Source organism: Botryllus schlosseri, chromosome 5 (assembly GCF_051294905.1).
Source record: "Botryllus schlosseri isolate E-star chromosome 5, Bs_hap1, whole genome shotgun sequence".
Taxonomy (NCBI): domain Eukaryota; kingdom Metazoa; phylum Chordata; class Ascidiacea; order Stolidobranchia; family Styelidae; genus Botryllus; species Botryllus schlosseri.
In genome coordinates, this window is record NC_137240.1 from 13638240 (window position 1) to 13660890 (window position 22651).

At 39.0% G+C, this 22651-nt stretch overlaps 1 protein-coding gene and 2 long non-coding RNA genes across 3 annotated transcripts; 2 read left to right on the forward strand and 1 right to left on the reverse strand.

Annotated features, from left to right (window-relative positions):
* Positions 1 to 916: 916 nt before the first annotated feature.
* On the reverse strand, positions 917 to 22485 carry LOC145439097 (uncharacterized). The gene is made up of 8 exons (XM_080316576.1): positions 22308 to 22485; positions 22050 to 22235; positions 20108 to 20276; positions 15246 to 15415; positions 13441 to 13623; positions 11084 to 11246; positions 1695 to 1785; positions 917 to 1621 (listed from the first exon to the last, which is right to left on the reverse strand). The coding sequence occupies exons 1-8, from the start codon at positions 22386 to 22388 to the stop codon at positions 1420 to 1422; spliced, it is 1245 nt and encodes a 414-aa protein (XP_080172702.1). The 5' UTR covers positions 22389 to 22485; the 3' UTR covers positions 917 to 1419.
* On the forward strand, positions 4094 to 6629 carry LOC145440021 (uncharacterized). The gene is made up of 4 exons (XR_013915401.1): positions 4094 to 4829; positions 5179 to 5376; positions 5755 to 5873; positions 6416 to 6629. It is a non-coding gene; the product is annotated as an uncharacterized LOC145440021 (long non-coding RNA).
* Positions 7162 to 8782, forward strand: LOC145439096 (uncharacterized). Its single transcript, XR_013915093.1, has 2 exons — positions 7162 to 7260; positions 7629 to 8782. It is a non-coding gene; the product is annotated as an uncharacterized LOC145439096 (long non-coding RNA).
* Positions 22486 to 22651: the final 166 nt, after the last annotated feature.

A 22651-nucleotide genomic window follows, 5' to 3' on the forward strand; every position in this document is an offset into this window, starting at 1 on the left:
AAGGGCGTTCGAGATTCAAATTCTTTAGCACATTGTGGCAGGGCCAATTTCATGTGGCAGATGATGGGATAGTGATCAGTCATACTGTGTTGGAGCACAAAAGGGGACAGGTGATATTGATGAGTGTTGCAGTAGAAGTGATCTAGTAGAGTTTTGGATTGGTCAGCTATTCTTGTGGGTTCAGTAATTATCTGAGCTATTCCATAAGAATCAAGCATTTCACGGTACCTTGTGTTGAAGTTGGTGCTCTTCAGCAAATCAATATTTATGTCTCCCATAATAAATATTTGTTCGTTAGCTGCCGTTAGCGTTTCCAGTATATTTGAGAATTCGTCAAGATTGTCTTTCTCGTCGAATCCAGTCATGATCGTAACATTTCATTCACAACTTACAACCTCTTGGGCGTGCCTGAGCTATTTACACATGTTGCCGAGTTTGTGATATTGTGTGACAGATTCCTTAAATTTTGACCCGTATATATTGTCACGGCTAAATTACCGACCGTGGCGCACCAGTCCCTTATGGGAGATAAGCACCACTACCACTTTTTACAATACTAATAATAAGAAGAAGGTTGTATAAGCGTGAAGTCAATCAAATGCTTTCAACCTCTCATGTGCATTGTGCAACCATTAACATGTCCGGGTCCGGTATAACCGCCCTGCAAATATAGCCTCTTCCATTGATTTGCGAATTCATGAGAACCGCGAAGACAGCATCAAGATCACAGGTAATGATTCCGGACAACCACACATCGAAAACATCCCTATAGGGTGAGACGCGATAATAACATTCTTCCCTTTTGCTGTTGAAAATCACCAATCTCATAGTACATGCCCTTAATGATTACAACGTAGCAAACAAATTTGATATTTCACTGTTCGCTGTGTTTCTTGTTGAATCGGCAAGGCATCAAAAGCGTATAGGGTGCATGTAATTGAACCAATAACCACTGTTTCAAAGTTACAATCACAGTTATACATTCGATGCTACCATAAAATATTAATTCTTACGAGGTACTCTTGTCGAGTATATCCTTCATATGCACGATAATGAACCCCACGTGGAAATATTTCGATAGGCAAAAATTCCCCACAAAGCTTGTGACTCGGGAAAAGGCGTTTGGTGGTGGGAAATATTGAATAAAACCCGGTTGAAAATAGAACCATATACCGGCGTAATTTGAAGACCAATCGAGTTGTGCCATTTTGCAAGTGCTACAGAATCTTCGCAACCAATATGTATATTAGCAATCAGTATAAGGATATGATTGAAGTTTCGTAGAAAATAACAGTAAAATAAGACACGGAGTATAGGCTATACTCCGTATTTCCTGTGCAACCAAACGTTTGTCGGTAATGGAACATTTTTGAAACACTGTATTTCGGTTCAGTTCAATACTTTCACTTGAGGCGAGATTTAATGTGATATCGCTGCCATTGCGCCTCCCACAAGGCAGACTAGAAATACGAAATTGACTGCCTTGCATGAAAGGCTGGGTATCGCTTTACTGGTTGTTGGATCAGAAACTTCTTGAGTGGTAACTCCCTGCATGATGTCCGGACCGGAAACTCCTTGAGTGGTGGCTGAGAGGATCACAACCGAACGTGTGACATTCACGCTGATGAGAATAAAATTAATTGTGACTCATGATAATAGTTCTCAGTTTGTCTATATATTGAAAAAGAACTTACCATTGATAATCTATGTTAGTTCCATTGGCTAGTTCTATAGCTGCCACACTCAACCCACGCCCCTCCGAGCCATGATATCCCAGTTGCCCATCTACACATGAAACGTGATCAGGTTAATCATCCGCCAATACTTGTCTATACGGGTGTTAGAGAAATGACTAGGTGCTGTAACCAAGGAGTTGCGGGAGCCTCCTTTACTTCTGTGTAGTCTAGATTGTGCATTTCGGGTTAATATGGTGACGCAATGGCTGACTGACGTGCGGAATCATATTTTAGCACGCGCAAACTTTCACTGTCGTCATGCTTAGTATACGCTATAGGGCAGGGGTTCTTAAACCGAGGTATGCGTACCTCCCGAGGTACGCGAGATAATTTTCTGGCGTTCGCGACAACCTTCCTCTTTCTGGCACTATGTGACACTTTTTAGAAACAACATTTTAACGTTTATGTGACAAGTGAGAAAGTGTAAGCATACTAAATGCCTCTTTTATCAAGGTTTAAACCAGAGGTCTCAAACACGCGGCCCGCGAGAATGTTTTGTGCGCCGACGGCATTATGGAATTTCATGTATTCGACAATATATTCAAGTGCTACATTTCATTTTTAGATATAAGAACTTAAAGTTCACCCTAAAACTGCTATAAAAATCACTGAAATCTCAGCAAACCACACTATATCACATCACTTTTAAAACCTACAATGCGGTAGAAGATCAGCTATTACGTCACATTTCTAGTTCATGATGATAAAACATGACCCGTTGATGATACGTGACTGAAAATTGTGATTCGGTCTGGTGCGACCTTTCGTAAAATTACTCGATTTCGGATTGACTGGGTGATTAAATAAAAATAACTCGAGTTAGGTCGGGTCAAACGTTAAAAGCAGAAAAGGACTTGCGGCTCGAAACTGTGACTTGGTACTACGGACGCAACAATCCAAGAAACTGTCGTAGCTTGTCGTATAGGTCGTAGCTAGCGTTGCGTAGGGTATATAGCTATCTAATCAGGTCAATATGGCAATCATCGACATTATATGACCTCCGTGACGTATAGTTGGTTACATGCTGGGTGTTGTTTGTTCTCTTTATCCATGTTATTATCGGTGGCGAGTAAGGTAGTACGCACTGTAAATCCGCAAGGTCGTATTGAACACTTCATAACACTTTTTTCTGCGTACAGACACACTTTTTAGGCATATAAACGCATTAGGCCATTATCGTCGCAACGCTTCTGCGTATTTCTCCGTTTACATGTAACACTTCGCCCCTGCGGCTTATTTTCAAGAAAATTTATACTTAGTAATTTATCATCAATTTCGCATTCATAAACTATCGGTACGTTGTGAGATCACATTAAATCATAGTATATGTAAATAATATTACACACTTGACCCAACACTAAGTTTAAGGGTAATATTTCAATATACATATTTCCCTGTGACGCAGAGGGGTCACCACCTTCGTTACGGTAGAGCGCGCTCGATTTCAGTTTGGATTTGAATTGGTGGTTCGTCAGGCTTCAGGCAGAGAGTAGGGTACACAAAAAAACTTAGCGAAATGGATATATTGAAGCAGTTTCTGCTACCTGATGGCGTAAAGGATCATAACATCCATGTACTGTAAGGTATGAAAATGCGGTAAATGTTATTGAATATATGTAATGTGAGAATAGTCATAAAATGAACTCGTTTTGTCATTGCAGTAAGGTCGTTTGTTTTAGATGTTTTAGTAGGCTACTGATATCCCTTATTCATATGAATGTTCTTTAGATCTTTTGTAGTATATGATTCGTCTGATCTTATTGCTGGATGATCGAGCTTCGAATCTGATAATATACCAGGCTGCGACCAGGTCCAGTACTACGGTACTGATGGGAAGCTGCTACAGAAGTAACTTTTTTGACATATGGATGAAGGGATGTTCTCTCTATCCACACTGAAATATCCCTATGTAGGCGATTTAGTGGTCCATTGTGGACATGTACTGCAACGTCAGCAAGTGAATGCCGGTATGACAGTCATGCAACGGTTTTCATTGTTTTTCAACTGCAACACATTTTACACTGTACTGTTTATTCCAAGTGGTAAGGTGTTAACTGAAGCGATTTTTTTGACATGTCAAAATTTTGTCAAAATTGTACCGTTAGGTCAAAAATTGCCAAAATTCTTTACAAAATCAAAATTTTGTTGGCAACTTGCATTTTGTTTGTATCATAGATGATTGCACTGTCGGTGAACTTATCATTTTACAATTTACATCTTGTAGCCTACTTTATAGTCCTACCGTTGTAGACGGACCATCGTCTGCTCATTGTGAATCATAAACTGTCAAATGAAACAAATACTCAACGTAGGACGTAGCCTATTGCACTATCCTAACTGAAGCAAGACTGCGTGGGCATCGGTTCTTCTATTAGAAACCGTATGATGAAAAATTGCGATGTAGACAACTTTCTCATAATGAGAGAGAGAGTGCAGTGTACGCACAACTTTAGTGTTGCCGGCCAACAACTGCAGCTGGTGAACGTTCTTTCTTCATTCTAGCCAAGCTACTTAGTTAGGACAGACACTTTCTACCCGAAAATGTAGGAATGTATCTTTCGTTGTACTACAACAAATTCCTAATTATTTCTACCATAATACGAGATGTAACTAATACTAGAATTATTCATGGGTACAGATTTCGATAAAATAAGTTCTTTTTCATGTAAAAATTTGTCAATTTTCATGCTAAAAGATTTTTTTAGGTCAAATTACTTCGGAAGAACAGACAGCTCTAGCCAGAAATGAAGATAAGTTCCGGTAATACAATTCTAACACTATGTGAGAAACAAATAATTTAAGTACATGGGGTCAAAATTAAGTTTTTCATCATCAAAATATGTGTGAATTTGAATTTTTTAGTCAAAATCTTACCTTTTCAGGTCCATAAAATCGCCCCAATAATAGTACAGCCAAACAAACAATCTTTTCAACAAACCATGGATCACAAGGGGTAGTATTTGTTTTGCCCAATCCCCAAATTTGACTTTTCTGAGTTTATTGTGATACGGTAACTGAACTGAATTCTATTTTGCAGGTAGTATGTATTGAACTTGGCACCTTTTTGAAATGCATTTGCTGTATGGAATACTGGTAAGCATCACGGTGTTTTGTAAGTGAACTGGTATATCCTTAGAGAGTGAATTTGATTCCGTTGCAATCGGTTATCTTTGTGATAAAGAATTTTATGAATGTTTGCTGATAAAATTTCACAAAAATTGTTAACAATCCAGGAAGTATATTTACTGTGCCAGAGTAAAATTGGTGGTAACGTCATGTGCAACTTTCCATTCCATTACTTAATTATTCTATGAAAGACACCCTTCTGTCACACACAACTTTTTGCAGAAAAAAAACAACTGTATCTAGTATGATATCTGCGTGATTACTGAGCAGTTCATTTGTATTGCGAATTTTGGCAACAAATATTTCTTTTCAATAGTCTTGGATTGATCCTCAAATTCGTTCAACTGATGTCCACTCTTTGAAAAGAGCCCCCTGGGTCTACCGTGCCTGCGCTTGCGCTATCAGACAATGTTGACAAGACGTGAGGAGTCGTTCGTAACGGGTTTTGTGCCGGCACAGTCATCTTATGTGATACAGACCTTTGTCTCAAGAACCCATGGATACATTTGATTATGTAAGCCTATTTATTCATTTTATATATCACCATTGATTATGTAATTTGTTGGTTTTTGCAGTCCTACTTTTCTTATGAACTGTCTCGCAGAGTAGCATACGGGCTATTCGATATGAGCTGAAAAAGGCTTCAACTGTGTACAGTGTACAGTGTACCCTGAACTGTGTACACTGAACAGAGATGTAGTTGAACGTAATGAGCTCGTGTAATTTGTACTTTAACTATTGCTTACTGAACTATAATGGGCTAGGTCAGTGGTTCTCAACCTGGGGGGCTGAGCACCTCTCCTGCGCTTCTGTAACCTATCTGTGTGGAATATTTATATTTACTTCTGCATCAAATTTACAATTTTCCTTTGGCATGTATCGTATTTTCTAGGAGCAGCATTTGGATTTGACCAGTAAAAAAAGAGCCGCCATGGCACGCCACGAATCAGGGACTAATCAAGCCTGGGTTGCGGCTGATGGAAAGAATATAAAAAATGCCCTAATGTGCAGGTAGTATGTATTGCAATTGGCACCTTCTTGAAATGCATTTGTTGTTTATAATACTTGTAAGCATCGCGGTGTTTCGTAAGTAAACAGGTATATCCTTAGATAATGAATTTGATTCTGCTGCATTCGGTTATTTTTATGAATGTTTGCTGGTAAAATTCCACTAAAATGATTAACAATACAGGAAAGTATGCTACTCGTGCTCAGTAAAATTGGTGGTAAGGTCACATGCAACTTTCCATTACAATAATTATTTGTTCTATGAAAGACACCCTTTTGTCACATACAAATGTATCCAGTCTGATATCTGCGTAATGCTGAATGCTGGTGACGTCATATTTTGTGATACGATTTTTGATGTACAACGTTCTTTCGAGTTCTCTACTAGTTGCTGACGAGTCTCAGCCAAAAATATTCGGGCTCATTTCAATATGCATTTACTATTCAATTTTATATTGAAGTTTTGCACCTCGAAGAAGCTGTTCGAATATTGAATAGTTCCCTTGTATTGCAAATTTTTGAAACAAGTATTTTCTTTTCAACAGTCTTGAATTGATCTTCAAATACATCCAACTGGTATCGACTCTTCGAAAAGACCCCCCGGTTCTACCGTGCCTGTGCTAACAGACAATGTTGATAGTGACGTGAGGAGTCATCTGAACGGATTTTGTGCCGGTGCAGTCATCTTTTGCGATAATACTTTTGCCTCAAGGACCCATGGAAACATGTGATCATGTAAGTCTATTTATTCATTTAATATATCCCCATTGATTATGTAATGTGCTGGTTTCTGCAGTACTAATTTTCTCAGTAACTATCTATATATGCGATATGAGCTGTAGAGAGGCTTGATCCGTGTACATTGAACTGAGGTGTTCTTGAATGTAAAGAGCTGGGGTAACTTGCATTTAAACTACTGCTTACTGAACTATACTTGGAACATCAAATTAAGATCATTTCCCATGTCGTGCTAATTCCAATTAATTTCGTTAATTAAATTTAATCAGGAAGGAAGGATTTTGAAAGATTGAGAACAATTACAATTACTGCAATGAAGGAAAAGTATTCAACACCTTCGATAAGATGTCACAAAGATTTTTGTACTAAAGACAATCAATGTGTCCTTTGTCTGGTATATTTTCTCGTCTCAATTCAAAGCAGCTATAAAATCTTAGAATCGAAGTTATATGTAAAGCCTAAGTCAATTATTGTAATGGAAATCCAAACCCATAGGAATAACGATTCTACTGTATTTATTTTCGGATCCTGTTTGCAATCAATTACATTTTCAGCAAAATAGGTTGATGAAGTCAACTGTCTTCTTCTCCAAGCCAAATTGAGAGACAAGCTAATATAATCCAAGACCCAAGCGCATGTCTTATTGAAACAGGTATCGTAATCTTTCTGTTTTGTGGACTATACAAATTTACATAGACCGTTCGTAGACGTACATAGACGTTCTGCTATGAATTTCATTCTGAGTTACAGTTCTGCATTCTCACTGTGGCCTGTGCGTCTGAATGTCAATGTAAATGTCAAAATGGCCGAATTGAAGAAAACGCAGACCTAATTCAAGATATTTTTATTAGTCGGTATGCGAATTTTAGTCCTTCTCAGTGATAGGATTTCACATGTACCCGAGCGCCTTACCTGCGCTTGTGTAACCTGCATGTGTGAAATATTTATATTTATTTCTGCATAAAATTTAGAATGTTCATAGACATATTCAAAACTTTGGAATTTAATTACATTTTCAAGGAGCGCAACTTGGAGTCGACCAGTAAAAAGAAGCAAACACCATGGCACGCCACGAATCAGAGATTGACCGATCCTGGATCGCAGCTGATGCCAAGAATATAAAACTGCTTCAGTGAAAATGGAGTATTCAGAAACATTGTTGACATTTTGAGCTACTATGCATTGGATTGTCATACCCTGAAGGAGTGGTTCTCAAACAGGAGAAAGCATTTGAAGGGGCGTGAAGCCGCTGTCAACTAAAATCTTTTTCGCACATGGCTGCTCCTACTTATTTCTCTGTGTATGTTCAGAATTTAATATTTGAATATTCTCTCATCAACAACTATTACCGTCACTGCCATCCAACCATCAGTTGGGATTTCTAGCGTTCTGGTTGCTTTTTTAAATTTCATGATACGACGATAAAAGGTGTGTGAAATTTTTTTGCTATCATAATGGGGCGTGTCCAAAAATGCTCAAGAACCAGTTCCCTAATGACTTTCATATTTTGCAGCAGACTGGTAAATAACAACAAAATCTTTTCTGTAAATCTGCAAAATTTGTATGGACTCGAAGAAACGATTTCTTTGTAATTTAAACAAAAGTGATTGGCATTAACCTGATATAAATACTTGTAATGCAAGCCCTAGAATATTTTTGATGCCTAGTTAGCAGGCCCAATTTCATTAGGAGTAAAAAAATACTTTGTTACTTGTTTATAATACTTGTTTATCGTGGTAGTGGTAGTGGAACTGATACATTCATTGTTTGTTTATTTACAATAAAATTAGAAATTTACAAGCCATAATTTGATCAGTTTTAAATAAGTTTTATTGATTTGTGTTGATCATGTTTTCCGTTAACGGACGTAACCAATGAATTTGATTCCATGCCATTGTCACGAAAGTTAAAGATACTAAATGATATTTTGTTATCATTATCTCTAATTGATTAAGCGAGTTGCATGATATTTGTAGGGAGTTTGATCTTGATCATTTGTGATGTTCGTGATTTCATGGACTATTCCGGAAACGGTTTCAACTGCTGATCTGAATTTATGAAACCCTGTCACAGCAGCTATTGGAAATTTCAATGTTTGCACGTATTTAATCACCCAGGTTGGGTATTATAAGCGTCATCTATTCATGAATCAATAAAATCTGATTTTATTTTGAGCCCTGCGTTCCGGTGACTAGTCAACCAGCCACTTTGAGGCTGAACACTTTTTAGATAAACACTTATAATTTAAACACTTCGCAACACTTCTAGGCGTTCAATTTTTGGATCACGTTTCGTGTTCAATTTTCCGGGTTGAGCAACACTTCAAAATTTACAGTGAGTACGCTCCACAGCTGTAACACCAATGAATTCATCGGCGATTGGACATTTCAATTCCAGGGGTTCTTAACCATGCAGGGTCCGTCGACCCCTTCGGAGTACGAAGTACCACATCAGGGGGTACGAGATGCATTGTGGAATTAGGCCTATATGCTGTGGAATATTTTCTTGGCCAATTTATTCAACTGGAAAATGGTCTTCGAGCTACGCGCGATTTTATGTGGATGGGTATTCTGATTTCAATATAGGTACCATCAGAAATTGTGTTGAAAATGAGCAGGAACTAGGAGAAAGCTTATGGGAAGCACGATCGCTAAAGTTAAGAAACAATGCCATTACTATGGCTCAATATTGATTACTAGGGAAAGTTTTTGCAACTTTTTTAACAGCTGCCGACAGCTTCCTAAATACTCAGAAGTTATGTAGCATGGTGTTTAAAGCTGTTCGGAGGATTCTTATCTTGTAATTCTTTGCAACTTTTCTCCATTTTTTTTCATGAAACTTTTTGTAACTTTTTCGATTTTTCAGGAAACGTTTTGCAACTTTTTTCAATTTTTCATGCAAATTTATGCGACTTTTTTCGATTTTTCATGCAACCAACTTTTTACTGGAAATAGTTGGCACTATATGTAAATAGATCGTTTGATTATTTCACTGTCGTTTAATTTTGAAGTCCTTTCTGATTTGACGTACATTCAGGCTAGACGACCGAACATTATATTTTCACTGGCTAAATTTTTTCAGGCTATTGATATTGTTGAAGTCGCCAACACTGAGTTTTGCTACAGTGCCCTGGATACGGATCACTTCGAGCATTTCATACTCGAATAATTTCAAGGAACTTGTCCGTAAATGCAACTTTCCACGGATTTGAATGCAACAAAAACTTGCCCTAATAAATATATTTAGGTTGTTATTGATATGTTCCAATAATAATCGAAGCCAAAATCTAACGCTGATTTAATTTGACTTTGGCAATGACAGTAACAATAGCCTTCTTATCACGACTATATCAAAACACGGATTAGGATACACCGCTCAAATGCCCTGATATCAGATCAATCTTCAGTAGATTTCAAATCTTCTACATAAAATTGTGGCACGTCAAAGGTCCACTAGCTGCAATATTATTACCCGACAGTTTGACGATGTCATGATGCATTCTCTCGCATGATGTCTTTAACTCATTATTTTAACTAATTATGCCCGTCACAAAAATAATTTTATTCGAATATTTGAAAATGTGATTTTTTTCTGTGTCAGGCCTGAATAGTACAAATAGTAAATTACATTTTCATGATGTTTGTGGAATGCCTGTCTGCTCTGCAAGCTCCCGTCAAATAAGGCCTACTTGGGGATTATACATTGAATATCCCTATTATTGATGCTGCGGCCCGCGGCGTCATCAAAACTAGAAACTTGGCCCGCGAGCACATTTGAGTTTGAGACATCTGGCCTAGACCCTCACCTTGTGCCGTTACTTACCTCAGCTACATTAACAGAAGTGAATTTCTATTTCCCTACTGCCGCGCTGACCAGAGTTATCATTGTAACTCGCCTGCTGTAGATCTCGAATTAGTTCCGCCAGAACCAGTGCCATTTGTTTATTTTGAAGGCGCTTGATTATCGCTATTTCAATCTTCGGTGTTCAGCTTTTATGTACAATGAACAACCGGCTATTGCTTACTTATGGGACCGGTCTAGTATGGTAAAGTCGGATACAGCCGTGTCGAAAATGTGTGTTGAGTCTTTTACTCGTCCCCTCACTTTTACACCTGTGAATTGTGAGCAAGGTCTTTCCGGTATGTGCATTGTGCAAGATGAAGAAAATAGTTCATGCCAGCCTTTTGAACATAATTTACGCACGTGCCTCTACAAAACACTTTCAAAAATGTATTTACTGGTGTAGTTAAAACTCATCCATCACAGTGAAATGGTGTTTGAAAGTGTAAATACGTACTTTGTCGTGTTTAACTTTCAATCGATTACATTTTATGCATCATCATTGGGCATACGCCTTACATGCAGACAATTCGAAAGGGTACGTAGTTTTAAAAAGTTTGAGAATCCCTGCTATACGGCCTATATGTACTATATAGGCACTACGCTCTGGGCGATATTATTGCCACTTTTCATACCGGATGACATATCTCCGTGCGCAAATAGTATGTAGTATGACATCTTCCCCAAGTCGAATTGTTCCAACGAGCCTCTTGAGACATATTTATTGACGCAGAGGTCCCGCGAAAATATGCATTGGCCCACCCCGTTTACAGTGCCTGTGGACTCGATCGAAACAGACTGAAAAAGTAAAACATAATAGGTGGTAACGTTAGTGGCCACTGGTTGCCCAAAACAGAACTGAAATGCTAGATGTGGCCAGCGTGAAGTAGACCTGCTATCAGCTTTACTTCAGACGGCTTCTGGACTTGCACAAGCCAATTTCGAGATATTGCTGTGAAGTAGAACTTCTAACAATGACACGCTGCTAAATTCAAGGCATGCAATTAGACACTACATTCAACACATTTTATGTGTTAGCCAATATCGTGTGTATCCATACACAGTGTGGTATTTAACTTAACGTTCGTTAGACACCACATTATGTCTTGCCAAACATCTTTTCTAAGAGAAAAAGGTGTGCGACGTTTTTTCAGGTAACCTGACGATTTGACAACTAAGCCGATGAAATTTGAAGAAAAAAAGTTTTTTTTGAACGCCCCTACTGTACAGGAAATCAGCAAGTTTTTCTTAAACACGATTGGATCCGAATTCCCATATTTGTCCAACTGCCGGATCCGGATCAGGACAGGATTATAAGTTCCTAGCGTGTGAAAGTAGTTTTCTTTTTATTTAAGTTGATATTTTGTGTCAATTTGGACTCAGCTGTTTTTATATTGCCTCGCAACTTCTTATTAGCAAACTTCAATGCGTTGCCGGAATATAATTACAAAATATAGACGACTGGGGCAATGAATGCTCATTGCTCAGCTTTGAACATGTTTTTGTTGGATTCGGATTTGAACAATGAAAGTGGAAACAGGATCTGGATTCCATTTTTCCGAACAGGATTGGATCTGGATCCCTACAGGTTCATGATCCGTACATCTCTAGTGTTTTTGTTTATTAATTGATTTGTCGCTGCGATAAATAGCCTAACACCATCAAATCAATTTTATTGTCAATGGCTATCCGGATGGCTACATCGTTAGTAACAGGTTCGAAAAGCAAATCAAATACACCGGAAGCAATGTTCCCTCTAATTTTGACGAGTCTGCGCACATTCACCAACTCACTGCGCAGACCCTTGGACAGCGGTGCGTAACGACTAAGAAATGGTCACCAGTTCGGATTTTTTGTGCGCAACTGAGATTTTCTGTGCGCAGAGACCGTGTCAGCACTGCGTATTTGCGCACGTGCGCAGCCTAGAGGAAACTGTTGTAATGTGAATGATTGATGACTAATTGATTGTACTAGACAGCAACCTATAGTGTTGCACCTTTTCGTTACTGTGCACGTGCAATTCTGACAGAGTGTTCATTCCTTGTTTTCTGCTGCTGTGTGAGGAACTCGCGTTCCTGCGTAGACAATAAACCAGCTCACACTTGGCAGTTATGGCGTGTCTGCTGTTAGAACTCAACAACATTGACCGGGAGTCATTATTTTCCAGGAATAAAGCCTTGGGTTATATTTTCTTTACTTTCCTGCTATATTTATTTACTGTTGTCTGCAATGCGATGGATATGCAACCAGCGATCGACCTAGGTAACAGAATTTCTCGAAGGCGTAACTGAGCTTTGTCATGTTCCTTCCGTCGTTAATGATGTCGAAAGGTTTTAAATCATCACAATATACATTGTGTACTAATTTCAATCGTGCTGATATTAGTCTTCTGTGCTGGATAGGAAACAATGTGGCGGGTTTGAGCTGGATTCGCGCCCAATATACAAAACACGGCCCACTTCCGCATCTGCTCTGACAACGCTCGAAAAATACCCGTGTAAATGCGTGCAGGTCGTACAGACAGAAACTCACGTATACTTCAAGTATCAGACGAATGATCGGCCTGAAGAGTATAGTAAAGGAACATTGCATCTCCGGTTTTATGTTCTCAATTCTGCGCTACAATTTTTGAGGTGAATTAGAAGATGTCAATCCGTGACTTACGCTATGTAAATATAGTCGGAGGTTGTCAAAGTAGTCAGCGTTACTACTCAAGTAGACTTAGAAGTGGAAATATCGACGTAAATTTATGCTCAATTACATGTAACAGTAGCAATTTACGAGACATATCAATACCAGGTGTTATAACCGAAAATGAAACGTTTGAAAAGTAACCTTCCGATGTTAGTTGTTTCAATCTGAAGGTTTGGCCGAGGGATCGCATAGTTTTAGCAGTTAACCGGAAGTGGCTAGTGATGAAATTGCATGCTTATTTTCGTGCAAAATGCAAAATGACGAATAATACTATACAAGTGATACTACAACTCATCACCTCGTCATGAAGGTCGACCGGCCTTTGCGCATAGTCTCGAATAACACCTGAAGTCAGTGTCTCGCCATCGCAGTAGTACATGTCGGCATCCGTCATATGATGATCTGCGCTAAAGGCGATAGCCACGTATTGCTGCCCATTTCCCCGTCCGCCGCTCATCTCCATGTGGATCTTGTTCCCGTCCTTGTGAACAATTTGTATATAAGACATATTCTAATAGCAATATACAAAATTCAAAAGTCCGACAGGGGATATCGAACTAAGTGAATGGTCTTATCTGATACAACTATAGGCGTCAAAATCAATTTAAAACAAACATGTTTACAACGTGGCCCTTGTTTAAAACATGTTTTTTTTTTAGTCATGATGTCACGTATCTTTAGTCGTGACGTCGAAGTGGATTGACAATGACAATGGAAAATATAATGTAGATAAGGTTCCATTGATGAAAAAGTCTTCCGAGCCCTGTCATAAAAGGACAAATAATACTTTTACCAGGACTGCATCATCAGAACATCCATTCCGTACCGATGACCCATATCTACGTGCTATCGCATTTGAACCAACGACGATTTCTAGGATTCGAACCATTCCATTACGTATACGTTGACTATATTGGCTGTGAATCGTCCTGTAGGCTTATACTACATGTTTTGTCGAAAGTATTCACACCATGATGGCATAATTATAAAACAGTTTTGTTTTCTACCTTACAGTTTTCAGTTTTTCGGCAAAACTAGGCCTAGAATACTCACTTTTTTACTTACTTGAAAATCACTGCTATTATTTGTACTTGAGTAGAAATATGCGTCGTTACTTTTACCTCTATATTTGAGTACCAGCAATGACTGTACTTTGACTATCTCAGCTTGTGCTGCTTACCCCAGTAAGCATGCTTTTCGACTCACTCTAAATTTTCGGCGTGCGGTTAGACACCACATTTCAACATATTCAATGTGTTCACCAATATTATATTTGCCAATACATTATGTGGTGTCTAACTGTTAGCCCATGTGCCACGGTAAATGATTGCATTTTCGAAAGTGATACCCGATGCAAGGTTTTTCCTGCCCATGGTAGTCCTGAGTCTGGAGCGCCGAACGGGCAAGTCGCGAATAGATACAAGTCTTTGGAGTGATGCGGTCGGAAGTTGAACTTAGCGAATTGGGCCTAATTTACATTGTACACTGTACCAATAGGCCGTATCGCGACAAACATGGCGTATATATCAAAGGTCCCGATTGACTCGGGCTTACATTAAAAGCGACATAATAGTGGCATTAGATAATCCTGATTTCAATCGCAATAATCTTCTTACATCCCAACTTCTAGTATACGCAGTTAAACAGATATTTATGTGTGCGGGGAGTAAATTTGAGGAACGGGTTCACATGAATTTACAATGGAGTGACGTCACGGATAAAAGTGGACATTGAAAGTTGGGGAGACTGATATTGTCATGTCCGTTGAAGCACTTCCGGACGAATAAAACTCAAGGTGTTACATATAAACGGCAAAATACGAAGAAGTACTGCGACGCTAATGAAATTACTTATCTCAGAATGTTTCAGGTCTTCAGTCTCTTCTTCTACTTCAAGTAGTTTTGACCAGTATTAGAAATCGATACTTCTGCTTGTATTCAGTAGAAATGCACTGTATTAGGTCTATTCAAGCATAGAAATGCTGACTATACTTTGACCACATCTGGACAATGTGGGCAGATTGGAATAAGAGTTGAAATGGGATCTCGTACCAGTTGTATTTATCAGCCGTAGGGTAACGACCATTATGTCACAAAGACTCACTTGACGCAATGAGAAAAAGACGCATTCCGGGTCCGATGGCAGACATCCTGGCGGCAGTTGCAAACAGCTTTTCCTTCCGTTTCCAGGCCCGCAAGTGTCACTCCTTATGCCAATCATAGTAAGTTTTGTCGGCCAGATCTCCCTACGTTGGTGGTGTACCATTTTGCCGTCTAGAAAAAATAGGGAACGAGATTTAATTTAGTCAACCATGGAATACAAAAGCGGAGGTGGTCAGATTAGTCATCGCTAGTGCCCAAGTTGAAGTAGAAGTTACTCATAAATTTCTACTCAATACAATGTAGGAAGTAGTGAGTTCCGAGGATGTAAAAAGGAAGTGTTCTTGGCCTATACACTCTTAGCAAAAGGAGTGTATATTCACATCCAATGGGTCGAGGGTGGTACACGAAAAGAAAACCAAACTCAGAATTATATTGCTGTCATAAATCCTATGAGCCTGCGTGCATACCAGGTCTAAGTCGGAGTTTGAGTTTGGCTAATTTTCGCTTAATGGAGTCGGAGTCGGAGTGGTGCAAACTATCGTGGCTGGAGCCGGAGTATAGATAACTAACCTACGGATAGATGCGCATCACGTGATTCACGGTCGAGTGATGCTACAGTCGCAGATTTGTCGTCGCTTCTTAGCATGAAACGGCAACGTAATTGCTGATCCCATAGATGACGACCCGAGCGCTCTAATTTATTAACGTTGATATTATTCGAAACCTACAGTCGCGCTGATTCTGATAATATACAATAAATTTTCATCAAGGCAATGGAACCACCCCGAAATAGCCTTCAAAGTCTGAAAATCGGCATTGTTCTAAACAATCGCAACGACGCAGCACAGTAACAATGGTCCTTGCGTGGTTGCGATTGTTCAGAACAATGCCGATTTTCAGAATTTGAGGGATATTTCGAGGGATTACATTGCCCTGATCAGATTTGACGTATATTATCAGAATCAGCGCGACTGTGGCTTTCAAATAAGATCAACTTTATTAAATTTGAGCGCTCGGGTCGTCATCTAGGGGATTAGCAAATCTGCGACTGTAGTTCTATCTATCCCTGCTAATATCCTATACTGATAAATATATTTTGCAGTTTAGAGATATTTTATTGTTGCGGATTGTGGAAAAAATAAAAAGTTAGATTAGTAAGGTCAATCACGGTGACTTCGAAATGATTACAAAAATCCATTTTCTCCTGTGATACACATAACCATTTTCCATGATAACTTGATGAGACGCTTGATAGAAATGACAAGGCTTGACGTTATATGTTCATTCCAAAAATTGTTTTTCAATTTTGGTGTACCATATTTGTTGCGATCATACCCAAGGCCAAACGTGTCGTCAGAAACGTTACGCGTTACTATTACATTCGCCACCACCTATCTTTGTGGAAATGGATTTTCGTCACACTTCAGATATCATTTGCACAAGACAGATGACGACAGCACGATAATTGAGCAGAGGTGGTCAAAGTAGTCGAGAAAGCTACTCAAGTAGAAGTAGAAGTAGGGGCAAAAAATCTACTCAAGTACGAGTAGAAGTACTTCTTACATAAGCAACCTAAAACTACTTGAAGTAGAAGTAGAATTGACTGATTTTAAATCTACTCAAGTAAGTAAGTAGTTGTGAAAACGTTCGTAGTTAGTTCGCATGGACTGTCAAAAGCTGCAAATGAAGCTATGCGGAAGGTGTAGACTGTAGAAGTGTGGAGATCTTGATTCATATTGCTGCATCCAAGGAGGTGTCAATTTTCGACAGAATAAGCAGTCGTCCACATTATGGGATGTAAATGATAGTATTGATATGGGAATGCGATACTAATCCTTTGTTTACTCGAACTCCCCGTTTTAGAAAATATCAGGGCATTGCGCCCTCCCCCATATTATTTGACCCCTAGTTCAGCCGAAGAGCAATACGGAGAAGTTGTGTCTGATATGGCTTTAACACTTTACGCGATTAATATACGTTAATTCAAAATATGGCAAATCGTAAAAATGTCATATAGTGCATAGCTTTATTTTCGTAAAATATAGGGCATTACCAAACTTGCTTTTATACTTCAACATGTATGTTCTCCAGACAAAAGAACTGGAACTATAATTAGAACTCAACGTATAATACTAGTAATTGAAAGAAAAATACAAATACTACTTCTAAAAAGCGGAAGATATATTTCATGTCGTTTGTCCAGAAAGTTCCAACGGCAGTCTGCTAAAACAGGTCTAACGGTAAAATAAAGTCAGAATAGGACACATCAAGGGCTGCTAGATATAATAGATAATTGCTAGATTGCGAAGCGGTAGTTTCAAACGTTATGGAGGGTCATATTTACTGTGATGAAATATTTGATACAGGCGACAATGCGGTGTGAACGGAACCACACAACCCGGTATCTAAATTATATTCAGCGATACTTTCGGTGAAACATATTTGACACTCCATATCTACTGTGCGCGAAGCGCAACGAAAATTCTGGGTATTAAATGACTTTTATGAAAATTAAATGTTGGTACTACGTGAAAACAGCCCCGAAATTCCCTAGGCTATCTTTCGTATTGGGGGATCAAACTACTTCTACTTGACAAACTGTAAATAGCGAAAAGTAAGTAAGTAGTTCACAAAATATTACGAAGTAGAAGTAGAAGTAACGGAAAAAAGATCTACTTGAGTAAGTACCAGAAGTAGAGGAAAACCACTTGAGTACTTCAAAAAAGTAGAAGTACTTCGTTACTGGCCACCTCTGTAATTGAGCTAAATTTGAACTAAAACTTCGGGGGGTCCGCGGGGTTCATGACGGTCCAAAAGGGGTCCGCGAAGACAAAAAGGTTGAGAACCACTGACGTAGCCCTCTGCAATGAGTTTTCGAGTGACATGTGCAGCGGATGCAGTCGGCCGATAGCTCGCCGGTGGAGAAATGGGATATAGAACGTGGCAGTGAATATGGACGGCTTGTCGTTAAACCCATCGCTTGTTATATTGTTGCAGGTATGGTTAGCCTGAGATAGAATCCGGTTTGGTATGCCTTGGGTGCATATTCATACCTGTATAAGGGCTGTTCAAAAATAACTTTTTCTCTGGATTCCATCCATTCAGTGAGTAAATTGTCAGGTTACCCTAAAAAACGCTGCACACCACATTTGGTTCAATTCTAACAAGTATAAGGCTCCGCAGATCCAATTAAATTTTTAATTTATCAAAGAAAACTAAAAAAATTAAAATTTTTCTTGTCAACCCCATGAAATTGTTGAGCTGTCTTCAGAGACGACGCAAAACAAATTTGACTCAATTCCAACTAATAGAAGTCGAGTTATTTGAGTTTTTCGTTGATAAATCCCGCATTATCCTTGATTGGTGGATAATCCGAGGATTCTCAACGAAAAACTGAAATTTGGTGTGCAGAGTTTTTTAGGGTAACCTGACAATTTAATCACTGAATGGCTGGAATCCAGAAAAAAGTTAATTTTGAACAGCCCTACTTTATATCAGTGGTGGTACAAGGGTGGAAATACACACTTTTTTCGCTGAGAGTGTAGTTTTACCTAACAAATACCTTTCAACTTATGTGGAAATCCTTTTCAACTAATTTACGACGTTATATAATTTTGGTTCTACTACTAGTTGAAGCATTCTCGGACTGGTTTTTCCTTAAAATGAGGAAACCTGAGAGGGACAAGTAGAAGTTGGCTCAATTCATAACTACTTGAGTACTGATGTTCGACAAACTAGAATGTAGTACGAAGGATCGTAGGCACAGAGATGTATTGGTAGGCATGTGTATACGTAGGCACGCAGGATTTATAATAATGCTTTAAAAATTAACCATGAATAAATCAGAAACGTCACTTCCGCGAAGTAAACAAAAGAACAAGACTAGCGATTAAATATAAACAGAGAAAGATAAACGTCTATTGATAATATTGATTTGCTTGGATTGATTCTAAATTGAATCACAAAAATAAGGAAAGGCTGTGCACCGCGTGAAATAGGGTGACCATTAGGGTTGCATTTAAAACAAACATGTTTAAAACATGTTTTCTTGTTTTTTTTTTGCTTTTGTTTTGTTTTTGCAAGCCATGGCGTCATGAATATTCAATTGTGACGCCATAGTGGATTGACATTGTCAATTGAAAATATAGGGTAAATATAGCTCCTTTAACGACCTCCGTCGTCAAAAGCATCTCTATGGTGCAGGCGAAAACGGATACTCATTCTCTCTCTCTCTCTCTCTCCCTCTCTCTCTCCCTCTCTCTCTCCCTCTCTCTCTCCCTCTCTCTCTCCCTCTCTCTCTCTCTCTCTCTATCGGGTGGTAATTGTCTGCAGGCTCATACAACATCTTTTTGGAAAGTATCTACACAATTATTGCATTTGTTTTAGATGCAACCCTAGTTACCATATTTGGAGATCAAAAAATTAGGGCACTTTTTAAAAACTCTGAAGGCTGTAATACCGGAAAATAAAATGGTTAGTTGTTGACTAAAAAAAAGGTCATCACTTCGACTCGGCCTCAGTCTTACCCGAAGAGGACGTATGGTAACCCTGTGTGAAATATTTGACCAACACATCGCAAACGGGTTTTTGGAATTCTGGAATAGATCATTTTCCTTGTACCACATTTAAGGCTCGAATACACACTCTTTCACTCACTTTTGAGTGATACTCAAGCGCAAGTGACATTTATACCGAAAGTTCTTCCCGAATTATATATATTTTGTCGTAGCAATTTCCAGAACATGTTTAAACAACTTGAAGTATTGACACAGAAAACGTAAGGTCTGAAAATTAAATCTACGTTTGCAATTCCTCGTCATTCACTATAGCGCGAGTTTCGAAGTGTGATGATGGCTTACTTACTTGTGTGAGCTCCAGTGGCCAATAAAACATGGAAGTCCTGTTTGGTGAAATCAAAAGCGAACACTTCCCCGTTCTCCAGCGTCTTATTCACCACCACTGGCCTCAAGAATTTACAGGTCAGTTGCCCATTCTCCACGCCAGCGCTACTTAATGTAACAGCTCCAGTGTCCTGGAACAGAGCATATCAAGAAGCTTATACCAGACATGCGATATTCATTGAGTATTGATCGCTTTACAGTATATAATCGTGCTGAAGGCGGGCAACATTATCCTATCGGGCTTTTGCATAGAAGTAAAGAAGTATCACACATACAGAAACATTTAGTGGCTCATCAGTACGACTGAGCGACTCGTGAAATAGGGGATGTAATGTATAGTGTTATCTATCAGTTATTATGATATATGCATAATTGCATATATGCATAGCACGTGCTGGCTTTCTCCTGGCCTTTGTGACATTTTATGTACACTTTTCCTTGCCAACGATCCCACATAATATGACAGAGATCCAATGCACCAATGCACCAATGCACCAATGCACCAATGCAAGCGATCCTATATTTAGGATTTTTTTTGGAAGGTCGCCAATAAGAATCAGCTTGGACTCGGAAATATAGTTGTGTTTGTGATTTTGGTTGCGGCAAAAACTTTCGGTCTGTAATCTGGGCTGGTAGTAGGGATGGCGCTGCGTTGACTTGCTTCGTAAGCGTGTAGGAATTCCATTGAACCAACTCTCGATGACCTCTCTGACTTCGAGGAAATTGATGGAGTGGACTACATGGTACCGCTAAGAAGTGTTGATATCCAAAACAATCCATGTCCTTGAAAGTACTATTCCTCTGAATCTGAAATATTTCAACCTGCAATCTCCGTTGAATACCAAATCCATAATTTATTGCATACTCGTCTGGAAGCTACTACTTCTGGTCATCTGTTTCCACAGTTTTGACTCACGTTAGCATTGTCCGAAAGGGTGTTGCTAATGGGCGTGTTTCCTAAGGATGGACTTACCGCAACCGGATTCACAGCAGAGACAAAAGATAAATTGCGCTGATTAGGATTGGAATGGCGTTTTTAAGAGTCAATTAAGCCAAAGATTGAAATCGGACACCATTTCGAAAAAACCTGATTTGATCTTTAATCTAAAGCTCTCTGTCTGTCTCTCTCTCTTCGCCAGAGGTGGTCAATAGAGAAGTACTTCTACTTTTTCCGAGTGCTCAAGTAGATTTAGCCTATTTGTAGAGCTTACCCAAGTGGTTATATTTTTAGGGTACTTTCAGTTTTACTTGAAGAGATTGCAGACAAGCCTATTTCCTTTTCACGATATGGATTTTTAAAAGTAGAAAATAGTTTTGTGACATCACGTTCGCGAGTGAAATGATCTCGATAACCGCGTGAAATACCATCTGTATCATCGTAACTGAATATATTTTCGAATATTGTACCTATTCATAGTGGCTTTAGTAATTTTGCGTTACTCTCGCGAAGATAAATCTTGGAATTTCTATAGTACCAATCTCCGACTCACTGATAAAAGTATGCCACCCCTTGGCTATTTGAAACTATTTTGGCTACTTGAGGAGAGTTTTCATAGCCTTCATTTTCTACGTCTACTTGAAGTAGCTTTGCCATGTCTTGGAAATTGCTACTTCGACTCGTAATTGAGTAGAAATTAATAGCGTTACATCTACAGCTACTTCTATTAGAGATGTAACGCTGATTACTTTAACTATACCTCTGTCTTCACCCAATACAAGGAACCTATAATGATAACAAACTATTATTCTATTTGATATAATTGAGATTTCTAGCATGTGAAGCACATTTTCCCTAATTAGTTCCAGAGTTTGCCCTGGATCGATTAGAAATTGAGTTATTCATATAACCAAAAGAGTGGTGAAAGTTATACATCGGCGGTGCACTAAACTGGTAAACGCATTACCATGTGCTCCACCGGAGCTTGATATAACCCTCTGATAGTGAAACTCTTCAATTCACGATCAGTGCAATAATATCCGTCGGCATCTTTCATCTCCGGCTTGCTCGCAAAAGCTACGGCCACGTACCGGTTTCCTAACCCATCGACCGGTCCTGATATCTCGATTTCAACCATATTCATGGATTCGATCTGCGTTAACAATATGGGTAATTTAACTCGAAATGAAACGATATCTAGGTTTCCACTTAGTTTGTTACTCACATAGGAATAATTGAAAGACAGACCGTAGCTGCTGCCGAGTAGGAACGAGAATGCTAACGTTATCAGACAAGTGGATGTCATCGTATCCAAAAATTTACATGCAGCGTAGAATGTCCTTAGTAATTTCACTAATCTGACTGTAAAAGGAATCGTTATATTTCAATTACGCACTGGTCCCTGGTACGCAGAAAAGGTTTGAGATGGTTACCTCGGTATCTTATCAGATTACATGAACTGACTGCTTGAAAATTACAAATGGAATGCTGGACACAATCTGCTAGCTGCACTGTGGACTTTCCACCTGAACGCTGGGCGATTATGCGGACATTCACGTCGACGAAATC